Here is a 19,717-nt window from a genome sequence, read left to right on the forward strand (position 1 = left end):
TTTCGTTAAGATTATTCGATAATTAGAATTCTGTAGTTGCAGCAACCATTTCGTCTTCATTTGTGTTAATCTTGCCAAAAATCTTATCGAGGTGCGGGTCTCAAAGAAAAAACCATTTCATTCATCTTAGCCGTGGTATTGGAAAAAGATGGAGTATTTTCCATTGCACAATCCGTGAAGTTCAAGGGCCAGTATGGCCAAGAGTGGCTCGCCAGATTATTGTAAGAAATCCGAGAAGCATTGCACAATCTGTGAAGTCCAAGAACATTTCTTTTTTATTTTGAGGGATCGAGATCTTGATAAGAACATTTGAACTGTAACCGTAACATTTGTAATGTTTAATATTGATGGACCTGTCGTCTACGTAGCGTATATAAAGCGAAACCTGATTCCACGAAAAAATATAAATTAAAATAAATTATAAAATAATAAAATGCGAACGTGACATCACTGCCGGTTAGTAGGAAACCGACAGTGTTATCGTAAACATCACTGCCGGTTAACAACAAACCGGCAGTGATGGCACTGCCGGCTGGAGCCACAAACCGGTAGCGTTGGCTTAGCCATCACTGCCGGTTCTTGTCACAAACCGGCAGTGATTCTTACGACAACACTGCCGGTTGAAACACAAACCGACAGTATTGGTGGAACTAAACTCTGCCGGTTGTATAAAGAATCGGCAGTGAAGTTGAAAAACACTGCTGGTTTGTAGGAATCGATAGTGATAACTTATCCTCATCACTACCGGTATGGTTGTGCCGGTTCAAAATTCGACAGTAATGGAATATTTTGAACCGGCAGTGAAGTGCTATTCTGACGTAGTGGAACGAAGCTTCCCATTTTATTACTACGTAAGGTAGGTTAAATAGTCAACATGCTCGGTTGCACCTGGACGGCTCTCCACACCATGTGACCTTTTTTTTTCCCGTTCTCTTCGACGGAACACTTAACATTTTCTCTCCTACACTAACTGTAACTTCCTCTGTCCCATCCTTCCTTGCCAGCCTCAGTGGATCCCAGGGTAATGTGCCGCCCCCATGGATGAGCCACTGCACGACAGTGATGAGAAAGAATTAGTAGCTAGCTTTACATTGAATATATTTAATGGTCTCCTAATAACTTACCTAAAGTATCATATAGTGGGACACGGATTAGACTATAGCAATTGCAAGCCTGCAAAATTAATTGTCGATTAGCATAGTTGATTCAGAAAAGACCTAACACTACTATAAAACGGGCAATCACTACCGACCATCACCATCGATTTTGCTAGAGGTGTCAGTGACTATATGTTTCATTGCCGAGTCATAAGCCTAGGATTCGGTTAATAATTGGATATCCTTTAAAACCAGCAGTGCAAACTATCTTTCCGACCAAGGCACAATGTACTTGGTGCATAGTCGCAATGTAGGTAACCATCAGCCACCGAGGACAGTTTGCTCCATCGATTCCGAGTTTCCGACCAAGGGACACTGGTATCGGTATAAGCCAAACAAAGAAGCATCAGTTCGTCCGTTTCATTTGAATGTTCTAGGATCTCTACAAAATATGAAGAGACTAGTTCAATTTTTACATAGCTGGAGTGGAAATCGATGGAGCGTCTTTGGTCGATTAAGAGATCCAACATCTACTATACCCCTTTCATTTGGATGGAGCATCCTTTCGATCGAGAGATCCAGCAAAGAAGCATCACGGTCGATTGAGAGATCCAACATCCAATTGACTTTTTACATCTACTATACCCCCTTTTTTTGTCTTTTTAACAATCTCTTGTTGTTCGTTGCATCTCTGTGAGATCAACAATATTCTAGGTGGCCTTGCTAACCCTAGGATAACCTCAAGCGTGGATCTCCCTTATGGGTGGTCCTCTGGGGGGTGTTTTTGAGCTCTTGTGGCGAAGGGCGGACTCTAAATTGGCCTAATCAATCTCTAGATTAGTTTCGATGATATTAGGGTCATTGTTTGATGTGTGTGATAGGTCGTGTGCAACCTTGGACGTTCTAGTCCTTGCTAGTGTGTGATCCGGATTGACGTCAACACCATCCGAGCATCCGGTTGTCAGCATACTTGCTGCTACCCACAATGAAGTTGCCTCCAGACTTCGGACATGTGCTTAGCATTTGAATTTCACAAAAACATTGCATTTACTTTTATGGAATCAAGCAGCTTCTATAATCGTTCTGCATAAGATTAAAATAAAGGATTGTTTGAGCAAGCCATACACGACAGTGCAAACACTTATGTGTCTGCTTGGCTGATAAGCCAGGGCTGAAAGTACTGTTGGCTGATTTGTTGTGAGAGAAAAATACTATTCGTTGACTGAAAAGGTACGACTTATAAGCCAAACGAACAGGACGATGGATGATCATGGTAAAATTAGGAATTAAAAAATGCCAATCAAAATGCTACACCAGCAGGTGCCTACACAATCGTAATAATAGGTTTTACTCTATTATTATGTTTTACAATATATTGTTATTTACTAAAAAAATAATATCATCTTATAGGCACTTTGAATACAAATCTATTATCGCAAGGTATATCGTAACCTTGTATATAATTGATCAAATCGAAGTTTATAAATTTAACTTCTTCTTATGTAAAATATGATTATCATTTCAGAATGGAGGAATTGTTTAGTTTCAGTATATGGTTACTTTGGATACGTGTGTATCATGTGAGTGTTGCCTGACACAATGGGGATGAGGAATATAATGTGGACCTCTTCTCTCGATCTAGCACGTTTTACATGTGACTCAACCGTGGCCAAAGTCCTCCCCTCTGTCAATTGATTTTTTTTAATTTTAACACTTTTTATAAACTAATTTTAAATTTAACACTGTTTTTTTTCCTTCAAAACTAACACTTTTGGCCGCGCCTATTGCCATGGCGCGGCGAAATGCCTGTGCCGCGCCATGCATGGTAGCGCGGCGGGTGGCTGACGTGGCGACGACTGGAAATGCTGACCGGTGATGTGACAGGGCTTGCCGCGCCATCGATCTTGGCGCAGCTCTGCCGCGCCCTGATCGGTGGCGCGGCAGCCGAATAAAAGGCCCACCTGCCCGAGCAGCAAGCCCGCCTGCCCGCGCCCGCCTGCGCCTGGCGGCCGCGCCCGCCGCTGCGCCATGTATCATGTATCATAGGGGGTTGTCTTATTTCATTGTGTTGTCTTATTTTCCGATGAAAATGTTACGTGGCAACTTGTCGTCCATTTATCTGCTTCATATTCGTTTCAACTTGCGCACGGTCGTGGCAGCACTTGTAGTTGTTTACAGCACCGACAGCAGCTTCCGTTCAGTTGTAATTGAGGCTGGTCGTTTCTGTCCGCGTCCAGGTGCTGCCGTGCCATAAGGCATGGCGCGTCACTGCCGCGCCGTGGGCTATGGCGTGGCAGAACCAGTGCCGAATCGTATTCGAAATAATTTCACTCGATTATGTTCGTTTTAGAAATTCTCTACGCATGATACAAATGGATGTTATCACTTAAGATCGACCATGGGTAATCCGAGTACATGATATATGGGTACAATACATCAATAGTTCAAATGGAAAATAAGACAACACAATGAAATAAGACAACCCCCTATGATACATGATACATGGCGTGTCGGCGGGCGCGGCTAGGCGGGCTTGCTGCTTGGGCAGCGGGACTAGCCGCGGGCCTTTTATTCGGCTCTACCGCGCCACCGATCTTGGCGCGGCTCTACCGCGTTTTGATCGGTGGCACGGCAAGCCCTGCCACGTCACCGGTCAGCATTTTCGGTCGTCGCTACGTCAGCCACCCGCTGCGCCATCATGCATGACGCGGCACAGGCAATAGACGCGGCCAAAAGCGTTAATTTTGAAAAAAAAACAGTGTTAGATTTAAAATTAGTTTAAAAAGTGTTAAAATTAAAAAAAAAATCTCAATTGACGCTTCCAGTTCCATCCAGGGTAGCTATACCTAATATTTATGTTGTATATCTCATTTTATATTAGGAAAAAAATGAGTTCTTTTGACACATTGTGCACACGCCACATGGGAAGGAATCGTGCCCTCAAATACTGTAAATGTAGCGGCAGCATTTGTCAACCGGTGATGGTATTAAGAAGAATACAAATTGTTTTTTTCTAGGTCATAGAAACTATTAAGTTGTGACCAGTGTTCGAACAAACGATGATAATATATATTACTTCCCGATTAAAATTGGACTTCATTAAGGGTCAGCCTTAAGCCCGTATCTCTTTGCCTCGGTAATGGATGAGGTTACCAGAAACATACAAGGGGATATCCTTTGGTGTATGTTGTTCGCTGATAATGTAGTGTTAGTGGACGAAAGCCAGACGGGAGTAAATAGGAAAATAGAGTTATGGCGGCAGACCATTGAGTCTAAAGGTTTTAGATTGAGCAGAACTAAAACCGAATACATGAGATGCGACTTTGGCGGAGTTGTACAAGAGGAGGAAGATGTGAGTTTAGAAGGTCAAATAGTGCATAAGAAGGATACCTTTCGGTATCTGGAATCGATGCTACATAGGGATGGAGATATTGATGCAGACGTTGGCCATAGAATCAAAGCATGGTGCATCAAGTGGCGATAAGCTTTTGACATTCTCTGTGACAAGATGGTACCATAAAAGCTAAAAGGCAAGTTCTATAGAACAACGATTAGACCGGCTATGTTGTATGGAGCAGAATGTTGGCCTACAAAGATTCGACATGTTCAACAACCGAGTGTTGCAGAAATGCGTATGTTGCGATGGATTTTGCGGTCACACAAGAATGGATCGAGTTCGGAACGACGATATACGCGGTCGCCTAGAGGTAGCACTAATTGAAGAAAAGCTTGTCCAACATCGGTTGAGATATTTTGGCCATGTCTAAAGGAGACCTTCAGAGGCATCAGTGCATTGTGGAGTCTTAAGCCAAGTTAATAATATGAGGAGAGGTAGATGAAGACCAAAATTGTCATGAGGGAGGCAATAAAAAAAGATTTGAAAGCTTGGGATATACCTAGAGATCTATATTTGAATATGAGTACTTAGAAAACAGCTATTGAAGTGCCTAAACCGTGACTTGAGGATCTTGGTGGGTTTCAACTCTAGTCTACCCCAATTTACCTAGGACTAAAAGGCTATGTTGTTGTTGTTGAACAGAAAACTATTCAGTGATTTGAAAAGAAAATAATTAAAGCTACTATTCTATATCACTAAAAATTATTTTAATTATCAAGATTTTTTTATCAAGTATAACTTGAACGCACGTAACCCACACCCTTTATATTCACACGCACGTTTAAATCGTAGCGTGCCATTGAACACGCACTACCACTCGACCACAACCCGATTCACGATTAGGATCTGATCTACTGTGCAACAAGCAGTCGTTAGCCCATGTCACAAAGAAATGGGAAAACGTAAGGAAAGCGAAGCCCAACTCGTTGGCCCACGAAAAGATATCACAAAGCCAACGGTTTGCCACTGGGCCGGACCGATCTCACATCTTGCAATTGCATCCCCTCTCGCTCGCGGCCATGGCGAAACCCCGCGGGGCGCCGCCGCTCCTCCACCCCCGCCCGCACCGGCGGCTCCTACGCTCGCCGATCTCGCGCTGCGCCTGCCTGCTCCTCGCCTTCGCCGCGCTCCTCCTCCTCTCCTCCCTGCACCAGGTCGTGCGGGTCGACCTATCCCGCCTGGACCCGGACCCGCCCCGCCAGGCCCGTTTCGCGATCCCTCCTTCTCCATTTTGGTTACTGGTAGCTTGTTGCCTGTTGAGGTTTCACTGCACGAGTTGGTACGCTAGGCGTCGGTGCTTGGCGCAATGCGGTTGCTGGATGCCCGAATTTTGCTTTGTTTGTGCTCACGTTGGTAGTCAAGTTAATCTCATTTCCCTGGTTGTTGATAGAGAATAGCTGTGTATGCAATGCAGCATACCTATTGATCTTCGTGAAACTAGTACTAACTGCAGGCCAGATTGTTGGTTTCCTTCAAACAAAAGATTTTAGCTGCAGAGAGCAAATTGCTCCTGAAATTAATTCCAGTATAACACTAGTGGTTGGATATAAGGGTAGACCAATCTTAAGCATTCATGCCATCTTGAGACTAAGGATAGGCCAACTCTGGATGCTGTTGCTAGGGGAAAGTGAAATATTGTATCTAGGGAGAGCATATAAAAAACGTTAGCTTGAGAAACTTCAGAAGGGCATGATAGCAAACTTTAATGCTTGCTTTTGAGTTTTGACACCCTTATTCTGGATGACCAAGTTGGAAACTGGACATATAATTTTTTTTCTTTAATAACTTTTCTTATGCTACTAATGTTTTGTATGCACCAACATGTGCAATAGAAGACTCACAGGACAGTGCACACTTATATATCTTTGGACATTAGACATGCAAATCAATTTGCATGCTTTCCATTCCTGTGAAATGAAACTGATATTGAACAGATTTATTCATGAAGGGTAGTGATGCTACCACTCTTAGAAATCCAATTGTCATTGAATCGAAGCAATGCTTGATGTTCAGGTGTCAAGCGATCAACTGTGGGCTTCTAATGGCTATGGTTATCATGCTTGTGTTACACCAACCTCTAGATATAAGGGTAAATTTCATTTTCTTTGCACCAGTTTTTTTTTATAGTAAATCAAAGTCACCATGGTCATTTTATTATTATGAAATGCTTGAGGTGTCCATGATATCAAATGTTAGCTCTTAGCCGCAGTTGATTTTAGGGTACAATTTAGTGGATAATCCAGCTCTTCTTGTTGACACCAACTTCATGCATATGATTCAGGCTCGTGATTTCATCTTTACCCCATTTTCTGAGATGATTATAATATCTTCTTTGGTTTTAGTGGCTTTGATTGTACAAGCTAGTAAGGTTCGGTTTGATGCTTTCCTACTTTATTTTAAAATTTATATGTACGTTATCTAGTCTAGGAACATAGGAGCAACACAACAATGACCAAATCGGAACTCATTCTTGTAATTGTTCTATACACAGTCAAACATATGTATCCTTCTTTGTATATATGCAATCTGATAACAGCACTTATGCAAAAATGATGCATATGTGTATGTGGTATGCTGGTATTGTGATAATGTTTCTGTCATTATCATTTCTGTTGATGGCTCTAACAATTGCTCTTGTATTATCAGTTCAAGGCAAGTCAGACAGCTACATGACTGTTAGAAGTAATGGTGGACTCAACCAAATGCGCACTGGAGTAAGTCCATTGCACCAAGACTGAACTCTAAGCTTTATATTTGTCTATCTTATGTGAGCATGCTTTTGCATTTATAATTATATAGTTGTTCTTGTTAAAAAAATAGCTTCCTGGTTTTTTGCTGGTGTCTTCTGATAAATCTGTGTCATCTTTGACTCAGTTATTGTAATTAATAATTGTTATTAATTATTTCTGTATCTAACTTCAGAAAATTATGGTTTCCTATATTTAGTCTTGCCTATATCCTTCCTCTGCAGATCTGTGATATGGTCGGAGTTGCCCGTTTGGTGAATGCAACACTTGTTATCCCTCAGTTAGATAAGCGATCCTTCTGGCAAGATACGAGGTTCTGAGCATTAGGTTATAGTTTAGCCATTGCCATATATTCTGTCTGATTGCTCCTTAATTTTTTGTTTAACAACTCGCACCACTGTCTACACTCTACAGTACATTTAAAGACATATTTGATGAGCCTCATTTTATTAAAGCTTTGGAAGGAGATGTCCACATTGTGAGTGACTTGCCTGAAAGTTTGCGATCTGCTCCAAGAGCCCGGAAACACTTCACCTCATGGTCTGGTGCAAGTTATTATGAGGAAGTGAAAGAGCTCTGGAAGAATCAGAAGGTAGTTCAATTACATTTCAAACACCAAACTTAGGAGGTTCTCTTTTTGCTGCTTATTTTTAATATGTTGAACTGATATGATATGTTGGTTCTAGTTCATGCAAAACTGCAAAATGAGTTGAGAATGTCATGGTAGTAGTTCTTGTTGCAATAATTGCCTTATGCTATAGGGAGAGAAACAACATTGCCTGGATGTTGCCTGTATGCAGTATCGCGTTATACTTTCTCATGGATGTGCTCATTAGGATTTTCTATGCTTCAGGCGTAATTGCCTCAAGTAGCTTTCCTCAATGCGGTATTATGTGATAGATTTGATATAAACTGGTTTTGAGCATTGTTATTAAGCCATAAAGTCAAATTGAGTCATCAGGGGATGACCTGCCAAATAGGCGATGACCTAGGCACATGGAGGATGTAGCACGATGAGGTAGACATGGTGCGGCGCCAGGGGTAAGGGTCTGTACTCTGTAGTATTTGGATACCCTGCGGTGTTTCTTTCCTCCAAGAAAACCATTGACTCAATTGGTCCAAGAAGCAAGTTTGTTCTAGGAACTGTAGCCTCTGCCATTGCGTCGCCTGCCTTGCATTGTTTCGCTAACCTTCCTCCCTCATGTCTTAATCTCTCATTTGCTCCCATGGTGCTGCCTCCCCTTCTGCTATGTCCCGTGATCTGCCTTGCAACAAGTTGGTTACCAGCCATTCCTGTGAATAGTTAACAGTTGAAAGATGACTAGTTACTCCCTCCGGTGACAGGAAGTGAGCCTAGCTCAACTGGTTGGGTGAGAGGTGTGGCAATGCACCCAACCACCCAGGTTCAAGTCCCGTCTTGGACTGAATTTGGGTGCCTATTTTCTCTTCTTAATGAAAAACCACCTAGTTCCTCCTAGGTTGGATCTCATTTTTACTCCCTCCGGTGACAAATAAGTGATGTTCTGATGTTTTCTGAAGTCTAATGTTCTAACCTTGACTACTTTTGTGAAACTATCTTTCAAGAGTCATAGACAAATCTACTTGTCCCACTTCCGAACAGTGAAACTCAATATGCAAAAAGTATTATGTAGTCAAAAGCTTAAAGTAAGTGACCTAAGAGAACCCCAAAATATCACTTAATTGAGACTGGCTGGAGTACATAGTAGCCTAATCTGAACATCTGGTCTGCTGTCCAGTGAGTCAGTCGCTCCAATCTGCTGGTTCCAGCGACCGCACCATCTACAATAATGGTTCATACTTTTTACTTCTGCAAACTATGCTCCAGTCATTATCTCTGTTAATGTGAAAGTACTATTTTGGCCTCGATCTGATGTCTATAACTATTATATGATCTCACCTCACACTGCCTTGCAGGTAGTTCACATCCCAAAATCTGACTCGCGTCTTGCTAACAACGGTCTTCCAATTGATATCCAGAGATTGAGATGCCGCTGTCTTTACCAAGCACTGCGATTTTCGGATCTAATTGAAGACCTAGGAAAGGCATGAATTCTCTTGATAAACTGTACATATCTTTAGCTCAGAATTTGCAGTCTTCAATTGCAGTTGGAGATTTATAGCAGTCTTTAAATTAGGTTCTGAGCCAACATAACACTTACGAAACAGAAGCTAGTAGAACGTCTAAGATCTCATGGGAAATATATTGCTCTTCATCTACGATATGAAAAGGATATGCTAGCATTTACGGGATGCACTTACGGTCTGAGTGATTTGGAAGCAAATGAGTTGAGAATTATGAGGTATGAACAACCAAAGCACATCCATACAATCCCATTTCTACATGCTTGTTGTATTTATTTGCTTTCTCTTTCAATAGAGAGAGAACAAGCCACTGGAAACTGAAGGATATAAACTCAACTGAGCAGAGATATGAAGGCAACTGTCCACTGACTCCAAATGAGGTGGGCATTTTTCTGCGTGCTATGGGCTATCCTGAATCCACATGGATATACCTTGCAGCAGGTGAAATTTATGGTGGTGAAAAGTATATATCAAAATTGAGATCGTACTTCCCAAATTTGGTTAGCAAGGTATTTACACTTCTTTTTTGTTGATTGTATCTACCATTCCTAGCTATGCTACTACAATTTCAGTATTGCAGGAGATGCTAGCAACAAAAGAAGAGCTTGAGAAATTCAATAGTCATGCATCTCAAGTTGCTGCCCTTGATTACATAGTTGCAGTTGAAAGTGATGTGTTTGTTCCATCACACTCTGGCAATATGGCAAAAGCCTGTAGAAGGCCATCGTCGATTTCTAGGGCATCGTAAAACTATCACTCCTGACAGGTAAACATGGGACTTTTCTCCTGAAAGCCTGCTTTGTTTTATCTGATCTTGCTACTTCTCTGATTTATAACTTTGCCTAATTTCTATTTTTTCTTCCGAAACAAGTCTCTGATAAGTGCACACTGATCTTGAACATATTTCTTAGATCCCAATATCTTTTTAGATGTTTCTTTTCTGTGCACATTTGCACGTGTGGATGCAGTTATAAGTCCTTTATTTGTACTGTATCCTTTTACTTACTCTTTGTTTTTTTACTTTTGATATTCTGGTCTATCAATCTTGCACATGTAACTAAGTGTTTGTTTAGTTCCCTTTCTAAATTAATCTTAGATTAATCTGCAGGAAAGGATTGGTGGAACTCTTTGATTTACTGGAAAAAGGGGATCTCATGGAAGGTCCTAAGCTGTCAGTCACTTGTTACTGAGATGCATAAATACAGGTGATTTTATTTATTTATAGTTATGGATAGTCATATGTACAAGTACTTTTCTTTAATTCAAAGATTGTATTAAGAATGCATTTCTCTGTTTGCAGACAAGGGGCTCCAAGGAAGAGGATATGGCTCCTTGCCAGGAAGCAAGGGCAGAGCACGGCTTAGGACTGAGGAATCTTTTTACGAAAACCCATTTCCTGAGTGCATCTGTTTGACTGGGAGGCACTGATGTGCTGCCGATGTATGTATAGGTATGATTCTATTGTTCATTACACTGTATGATACTCTTTGTTGGCTTCAAGAATTGAGATAAAATGCTGTCGATTAAAGTGTATTGTCCAAACCATAGCACCTCAAAGATCCTTCCCAGATGAACTGACGTCTATTCATAATTGCAGCTTTCGTATGATGACACGGTTCACTCATCATTGGAAGTGCGCTAGTGCTTCAATTTGGCCGTTGGAGCTCTACTGACACTTTGTGATGAAGCTAAACTGGTACTCAAGGATGCAAGTTAGTGAAGCATGTCTTCCTTCTTGTGATCAAGATGCAATGACCTTGTTGGACCACATGGAGGGCTGGCCACTGCAACCAAGCAACTGCACATGAATTGTTTTGTTCCCACACACAAAGTGGACAGATTTGACATGTATGCTTTAGTTTCTAGATATATACATTGGCAAGCATCTGTACCCTTCGAGGCAACATCAGGAAAAAATTTATAGTAACAAGCATTTAGCCTTTAACGAGCAAGTTTACAAATACAAACTGCTGCAGATTTCTAATTTTATAGTGATCATCAAAAGTGATGTTCACATATCCTCTCTCCATAATACAATCCCTCATGTCTTCTAATCATATTAACAAGAGCCAGGCGCTGTAAAAAGTAGTAGGAATTGAAACCCTACACGACTCGAAATGATTCTGCTATTTGTTTCAGATCCTTGTAATGCCTCTTCCATTGCAGACCTGCAAAAGATTGATTCCCAGCTATTGGTCAGGATAAAAAGTAAAGTTGCAATGAGATGTCTTACATTTCTGCCATTATTAAGAACAATGGTTTTACCGTTTGCAGTTACACTGAACAGGTAGAGCCTGTTCCCAGCTGCCGTGGCGGTAATGAACACATGGGGTGGCTCCAGCTCAAACTGGTAGTAAGTTCTTCCTGAACGCTCTGCCGTCGCCGTGGACAGGACCTTCCCTTCCACATTCTCTCCAATGACCTCTGGACCGAAGGCGGTGATCACCTTCTCTGGGTTGCCGATCTTCTCGATGGTCGCATCATCCAGATCATCTGTGGGACAGAATTGGCAGTGAACATCACATGTCGTTGGAGTACACCCAATGAAGACCTCACGATTCAGCATGTTCTTCAGGTTTCAGTTCCCCACCTGCGAACCGGCGAACTGGGGCAACGATGACGAACAACCGGCCCTCCTTTGGGTTTGCGAAGCGCAGGTCGATCTCCGTGCCACCAAGATCAGCAATTGACACCGGGACCTAAGTTGGAGCCATGGTAAACAAAGAGTAGTTTGGAATCAGAAAGCAAGGGACTGTGTTTTTGTGAACCTAAACTTCTGTCAGCAGTTTCAGGCCTCACTCACCTCATCCCAGCCGTCTGGAACTTTGAAGCTGTACGGGATGATGGGGCTCCAGCCAACTCCGTGGCCACCGGACTTGTCGTCTGGCCTACGGTATGTTCTCCAACCTGTCTGAACAATCAGCATCATGAAAACAATTCAACAATATTTCTGTCTGAACCTTCGCTGTAGTGTTGATATTCCACAGGAGAAACACAAAATTATACATCCAGACTATGCAGTTAAGTACTATTGCATGGATTCCAAAGCATTTGTTCGTCTCTATTAACTAGAACTACTCCTATAGATCCAAAACAAATGAACCAAATTCAGTCAGTCACAAAAGAGAAAGAAGAAGAGTTTACCATTTCCATCAGGTTCAGACAAGCCGGGGATCCTCCCTGCCAGCAGGCCCTGAGTGGCCGCCAGACCACGGCCTGCAAACCCAAGCACTGGAGCACCACAGACAGCAGCAGCTGCAGAAGCCAATGCCCGCCTCCTCCCCACCATTGCTACACCCTCCCTCTCCCCCTCCTCTTCATGTCCCACTGACAGGGAGGGCCCACTGCTGCACCTGACAGCAGCCGCCGCCGCCGTCCTGCCCTTGGCGACGGGAGAAGGTTTGGTGAGGAACAGGGAGGAGGAGGTCGGGGAGAACAGCACTGTCGTGCTGCTCATCTCTGCAAGATGTGTTTGTGAGTTCTCTGTGATTCTTCCCTGCCTGCCTCTCTGGTTGTTCTTGGTGTGTGGGCTGGTGGCGATTCTGGTGTCGTTCTATTTCTGTTCAGTTGCTGTGGGAGCCTGGGATCCACGCTCCGTAGGCAGTTTTGGACCACAAGACATGGGTGGACAGGATGATCTTCAGAGTTCAGACACGTCTCACCAGATTGTTTGAACGTCTCCTCTTGACTTCACTTAAAATTCTATTTTTTTTAAAAAAAAATCAGATATATTTTTTTACTAGGAAAACGATTTTCTTTTTTTGTTTATTTGGTGGAGAAGAAGAGGGCTCCTATGGTGAATTGTGGAACATGCGTGAGACTATGGCTCCGTTTTGTGGAGTTTTCGGTTTTTCCATGCAATACTTCTCCGTGCATTTAGGAGCTATTTTCTCCTCAAAATAAACTACTCCCTCCGTCGTGAAATACAAGGTATTCAAATGATTTTATAACCTAAGGAGTATGATAAAAGACTAATTTACCCCTTACTAATAATTGGTTAGTTTGTTTATCAACTTATTTAATTTTCAAATAGTGTATAATTTAAAAAGACATGCATACATGTATGTCACTGATTTGGGTTACCAATTATAAGAGTGTTTAAAGGGCATGTATGGACGAGATTTAAAAGGCACATAGATGAGTTGAGCAATGTAGAATAACTTATAATTTGGTATAAATTTTGAACCTTCGATGTCTTATATTCATGACGGAGGGAGTAGGAGCCATTGAAGCCACTATTTTAGGATTCACCAATGTAGCAAGGAGTCAAAGCCAAATAAAACCAAGCCAAACAAGCCCTAGGCAGCAGCTAACCTAGGACTTCCCCAATAAAGGGCATGCCGCACTAAATTTTCCACAACAATTCCGGTTAAATCTATTTACCAATTACCAAATTCATAAATAATTGTAAATTTTACAACTCAATTTGAAGCAATAAATAACATGATAAATTTAAAGTTCAAAGATTAAGTTGTAAAGTTGCTTAAACTACAATGCAGATAGTTCAAATACAATACTAAATGTTCGAAATATGAAAAAAATAAGCTTACACTGCTAATCTTTCGAAATATGCAGAAAATTACATAGCACACAAAAATAAGCTTACGGTACTAATATATGAAATCGACATAAAAATAAAAATATAACTAACCATCACACAGATAGATGTTAATTAATCAATCTCAGTTGGTCTCTGGATGGTGGACGTTGGGTGAATCCTGATCTCGCTAGTCTCTGCAGGCACGAGGCATGATTTTAGCATTGACTATATATCCTTATACTCGGCGACTATTTTGAAATTACAAAGTCATGGATGCAATGTCCACTAGTGTGTTAAGGTTTTTCTACATCATTGTGATCTTCTTCACTTGAGCTTGATTCTTACCACCTTAGCTTGTTCTTTATCTTGTACTTGTTTGTGGCAGGCAAACTCTTGATGCTTGGTGTTGGTGATGAGTGCTTGATTCTGATCTGGAGCACGTGAGCGATTGATGATCTTGTTGATCACTTGATTGGGTGTCGTATCATCCAATTCCTTCTCATGAAGAATTGAGATGATCACATTGTACTCTGTATTCTAAAGAACCTGAATGATCTTTCGGTTGTACTCATCATACAATGTCCTTCACACCTAAGGCATCGATTTCATTTACATGAAAGCTTAGGCATGATAACATATCATGCGCATTCTCGTGCTCTTCTTGTTTAAAGCTATCGAAATTTTCACTAAAGAGAACATGGAATTTTTCATTTTGCGCATCCTTTGTGCCTCCATGTTCCATTAATAGCGTCCCAAAGATCTTGTGCATTGGTCCAAGCAAAGACACAATTGAACACACTATCACCGAGAAGAGAATAAGATGGATTTCGCAACTACATCATATTGTCTATCTATTTTGTTCTTGTTTCGTTTTCCCTCAATGGTGACACACCAAACACAAGCCCCCTAGCTTGATGCTGTGCTTCCATGAGCAATTTCCATCATGGAAAACTCGTTCCATCAAAGTGTGGAGCTCTATTGATATCATCCTAACTCTCGATATCATATGCTCACTTGGAGGTGAAGCCAAAAGGTTCCTAATGAGCCAATTTCACAAATATGCCAATTGAATGGCTAGCCTTGTGAAAAGTCAAAAGTGTGAGCACCGACTTTGATATTAATTGAAAGGTCCTAGGAGCACCCAAGAACGGGTGGGGGTTTGAATTAGGTGTCTAATTCAAAACCTAAAACCTAGGGCTCTAAATGAACTACCACTTAAGACCAAAAACTACTCTAGCATGATGTGCACTTAAGACATTTCTAGTGTGATCTTATCTTACCCTCAAGCCACAAAAACTTTTGCAACATAAATTAAAGACAATCCTATCGACTAGCCTATAGCTAATCTATGAAGGTAAAGGTCACACAAGCAAAGTATGTGCGGAAGCAATAAATGTAATAACTAAAGAGCTATAAGGATGGTGAGGGAAAACTCCCGAAGACATTCTGACATATCCCGTGGTATCAGTTGCTAAAATGTAACCCTTAGTTCACTTTGGAGCTTCACCGAGGTACGTACCTAGTCGCTAAGTTTCTTCTGGTCATGATGTTTGTTAACGATCACTACATCATAAAATTCATTTGTCAACTCTTACTTGACAAAGTCTTGATCATCAACTTAGTGACATAACTTATTTCTAACAATTCCACTAGTTTTGGTAATTATGTAAATGCAGGGATACATGTGCAAAAGATAGAGCAATTTGGGCCTAACAAGGGGTTGGACAACCCCCTATGGTGGGCCAACCATGGCTTGGCCCATTTTAGGCTCCCACTTGTCCACATGTGAAGAAGCACAACTCCCTTCACTATGAGCCATAGATTCGAGGTTAGTTTGATCTAAGGAGTGAGATGAAGTCAAGAGAAGGCGCATGGATTCAGGGGCAACCAACCAAAGCAAACATACCCAAATACACCGAACCCACCTTGGACACGCCTCCTGGACCATTTTGATCATTGCACTGGCATAAGATGGAGGGCATCAGGCCTGTGGGGGTGGTCACCTGAACCCCTAGGTCCCACCAAATCACCTCAACTTTAAGTATAAGTACCCCCTACCTCCTAGACCCTATAAATAGAGGAGTTCGCACCACTCTCAACACACATAAGGGGGAGCAAGCGTCCACCACTCTATCAAGATGTAGAAGTAGAATAGTTTAGTTGAAAGTCGAGCTAGTCTTGTGGTTCCAAAAGTGGTCTTTGGGAGTTTCGATATAGCTCTTGAATCGCTCCTTTTATAAGACTTGAGCTTTAATATATATTTATCTTCTCTATTCACTTTGCGTTACCTTCTGTTTATACTAGAGTAGTCTAGCTAAGTAATAGTTATGTTTGTTCAATTTTGTCTCTAGCACGGGTTCACCACTAGTATTAAGTGCTCTAGCCTAATTAACAAGGGAATCTAGACTATAGTAGTATTCTATAGAGTAGACATGGTATTGGTATCTAGGATATGGGATACCTAGTTTTGCGGCTTGCCCCACAAATGATTGTGGTAGCCAACAGGATGTGACAAGCATGTTTGCTGTTCTTGTTCCACCATGTTTGGGCACATTATTAAACCATAGGGCCCCATGTTGAAATTGTCTAGCACCACCCTTTTCATTCTTTGATTGCTAGGTTGGGTCAGCGCCCCGTTGTGCTAGATATAGGGTTGATTAGATTATACTTAAGGCTTGGTTTATCTCTCCTAGTTTCTATGATAGAGTTTGTCTCATTGCAATAGAGAAGATTTTAGGAATCTTAGTACTCATTCATTGTCTCCAAGCTAGCTATACTACTCTTCTACTCTTACCATTGAATTCTCATGCGTGTCACTAATCATAACTTATATTCTATCACTTCCCCCATTTTAGTTTAGTTGGTATAGTACTTAGTAGATATATACTTGTTAGTTATCGATATTCTTTAATAATTGCTTTTCTAAGGATAAATATGATACTCTAGAATACTCCTATATGAATGCTACAATGTAATTATGTGCTCTTGTAGAATCGATCCACTTGTGCATTAGAAAAACCAACTATGTTGGATGTGCCACACAAGGCATCAACCAACCAAAGGCTAGTGTCGTGAGTCACAAATAGTATCACTAGGGCCATTCGCTCCTTTCGATCACCTTGACACTATGTCCACTATTGATTGAGTTTCTTACAAATGGGAGGGATCTCATCCCCTGCATACTGATATGACATCACTCCACATGAAGACATTGGGTTGCCACCTCTAAGGCCACTAGACCTTCACTAGAAGCTCACAAAGACCTCAAGTGTTTGGGATCACCAAGATACAATGGCAAAACAACCCAAACACTCAAAGTTGTCAAGATCTACATCCTATCTCTCACAAGGATGCACTATACTGTCTGTCCTAGCCTTGGATGCAATATTGAATGTCATGAGAGAGTGGATGGAGTGCATAAACACTTTCTCTAACCTATGACAACCTTGGGGCACTCTAACACACTCAAGCAAGTGATGCAACCACATATGTATAGCTTCATCCCCCTCAAAGAGCCATTGGAAAATGTATGGACAGAAAACTAGCCAACGCTAGATGATCCGCTAGTTGGTCATTGATACTTCACCTTATCACCCAATGAGGTATGTTGCGATGTTGGTTGTTGAATTTTCACATGCTGACTTTGTCCCTCTTCACCAGATGATCCACTACCTTGTCTTTTGTTGTCCACTATATCATCCGACGAGATATTCAGCCGTTTGACTTGATCGTTGCCAAGCCTCTAGCCTTTAACGGAAGATATGCCAAGTTGCTCTTGTGCTACACTGTATTATCTAGTGGCCTTGATCTTCTAGGTCTTCAATTGTGCCAACTCTCTTATGTGCACTGGATAATCCACCTAGCGATTGTCTTCTTCATCATATCATCCCGTGGCCTATTTCTTCTATGGATAACTTACTTGACTCTGCTGTATAATGTGGCAGGCCTGATCCAGTGATCTAGTGGATAATATTTAGGGAATCTTGGACGTTTATTCTCTGTGTCAACTTGGATACTGATCAAACTTTAACCTTGCATCCCTAGGACCCATTAGAACCTATCTAACACATCTTTAGCACACATGTTAGTCCTAGGCTTGTGTTGTCGTCTCAGTCACCAAAACTAAAAGACGATCATGGGCACCTGATCCTTACAACTATATGATCCTTTGAAGTTCTCCTATGGTGGTATTGGTCTTTGAGGTCTTCAACTATGCCAACTTTTTGATGTTCACCAGATGATCCACTGGGTGATTCTTCTCTTCACCATATTATCTAGTGGGCAGTGTCTTATCTGACTAACTTGTTGGACTCGATCGTATGATTTGGTGGGCCTCATCAACTGATCTAGTGAGGAATCGTCACCATTTCTTCTCTTTTTTAAACTCGGATCTTGATCAAAGTTTAACCTTTTGTCCCTAGCACCTATTATAACCTATCTAACACATCTTTAGCACACATGTTAGTTCTAGTCTTGTGGTGCCATCTCTATCACCAAAACTAAAAGTTGATCATGGGCACATGATCTCCAACAAGGTGCTTTGTGTAGTACCATATATATCATCCAGCAGCACTGGTCTTTGAGGTCTTTGACTATGACAACTCTCTAATATTCACCAGATGATTCGCTGGATGATTATTCTGTTCACCATATCATTCAATGAGGACTGTCTTCTCTAGCTGACTTACTGGACTCCAACTATGATCTGGCAGGCCTGATCAACTGATTTGGTGAGGAATCCTCATAGTTTCTTCTCTGTTTCAACTTGTACCTTGATCAAACTTTTAACTTGCATCCTTTGGACCTATTATAGCATGTCTAACATATCTTTAGCACACATGTTAGTTCTAGGCTTGTGTTGTCATCTCAATCACTAAAACTAAAAGACACGATCAGGGGCTCATGATCCTAACTTTGTCTCGGTAAATTCAATCGAACAACATGGAGATTAACGGACAGCTTGTCGTTGTGAGTGCTAATTTATAATAGTATATGGTAAGGGAGTTTTTTTGGGTAGCCAGTAAATTCTTTTGAGAACTTCTTCAAATATTAATATGTGTTATAAAACCTCTCATTAGTTGGTGCAATAAAGGTAAACTGCTGACAATCCATTGATTCAGGCAGCAGAGAAAAAAATTAGGTATGTACGTAGAATTAGGGGACTTAAGTAGGAGTAGTTTCTGCAAAAAATGTACAAACACTATGTAAAAAAGGCACATCACAGACACGCGTTTAGGCACATCACAGACGCACCTCGACGTGTCTGCCATAACGCGTCTATAATAAGGCTTATTACAGACGCGCAAAAAGCGCGTCTGTAATAAGCACATACTACAGACGCATGTTACCAACACACAACTGTGACAAAATGAACAAGCGTATGTGATAAGCCCTTAACAGAGGCTGGTGAGTATCTACACGCGTCTAAAATAAGCTCTTACTAGAGACGCGTGTTGCCAGCACATGTCCGTGACAAGATTAAGATGCGTCTGTGTGAAGAACCATAGTGCAGACGCGTGTCTGTTATACGCGTCTGTAGTAAGGATCCTACTACGGATGACATTTGTAAACACGTCTATGTGAAGAACCATAGTGCCGACGCGTGTTCAGTACACAGGTCTGTGGTAAGGATCCTACTACAGATGGTATTTATAAACGCGTCTCTAGTGTGTAGTATACTACAGACTCATATTCTCTACACACGTCTATAATATTTTCCTTACCATAGACGGGTCTAGGCTACACACGCGTCTGTAGTAAGGAAAATACTATAGACGCGTCTGTAGCCTAGACCCATCTATAGCCCACAACACAGCCCACATAACACAGATAT

The 19,717-nt window shown here is 41.5% G+C and overlaps 1 protein-coding gene and 1 pseudogene across 2 annotated transcripts; one reads left to right on the forward strand and one right to left on the reverse strand.

Moving 5' to 3' along the window:
- The first annotated feature begins 5,396 nt into the window (after positions 1-5,396).
- LOC136508639 (O-fucosyltransferase 38-like) lies at positions 5,397-10,896 on the forward strand (annotated as a pseudogene).
- A 357-nt stretch (positions 10,897-11,253) lies between these two features.
- LOC136508732 (psbP domain-containing protein 4, chloroplastic-like) lies at positions 11,254-12,816 on the reverse strand. 2 transcript variants are annotated; one of them, XM_066503504.1, is made up of 5 exons: positions 12,489-12,816; positions 12,148-12,251; positions 11,935-12,043; positions 11,610-11,837; positions 11,254-11,512 (listed from the first exon to the last, which is right to left on the reverse strand). In XM_066503504.1, exons 1-5 carry the CDS (start codon positions 12,799-12,801, stop codon positions 11,448-11,450), a joined length of 819 nt encoding a protein of 272 aa, XP_066359601.1. In that variant the 5' UTR covers positions 12,802-12,816; the 3' UTR covers positions 11,254-11,447. The 2 variants fall into 2 exon arrangements, with proteins under 2 accessions (XP_066359601.1, XP_066359600.1); XM_066503503.1 differs by having other exon boundaries at positions 12,148-12,255; positions 12,489-12,622.
- Positions 12,817-19,717: the final 6,901 nt, after the last annotated feature.

Source organism: Miscanthus floridulus, chromosome 15 (assembly GCF_019320115.1).
Source record: "Miscanthus floridulus cultivar M001 chromosome 15, ASM1932011v1, whole genome shotgun sequence".
Lineage (NCBI taxonomy): Eukaryota > Viridiplantae > Streptophyta > Magnoliopsida > Poales > Poaceae > Miscanthus > Miscanthus floridulus.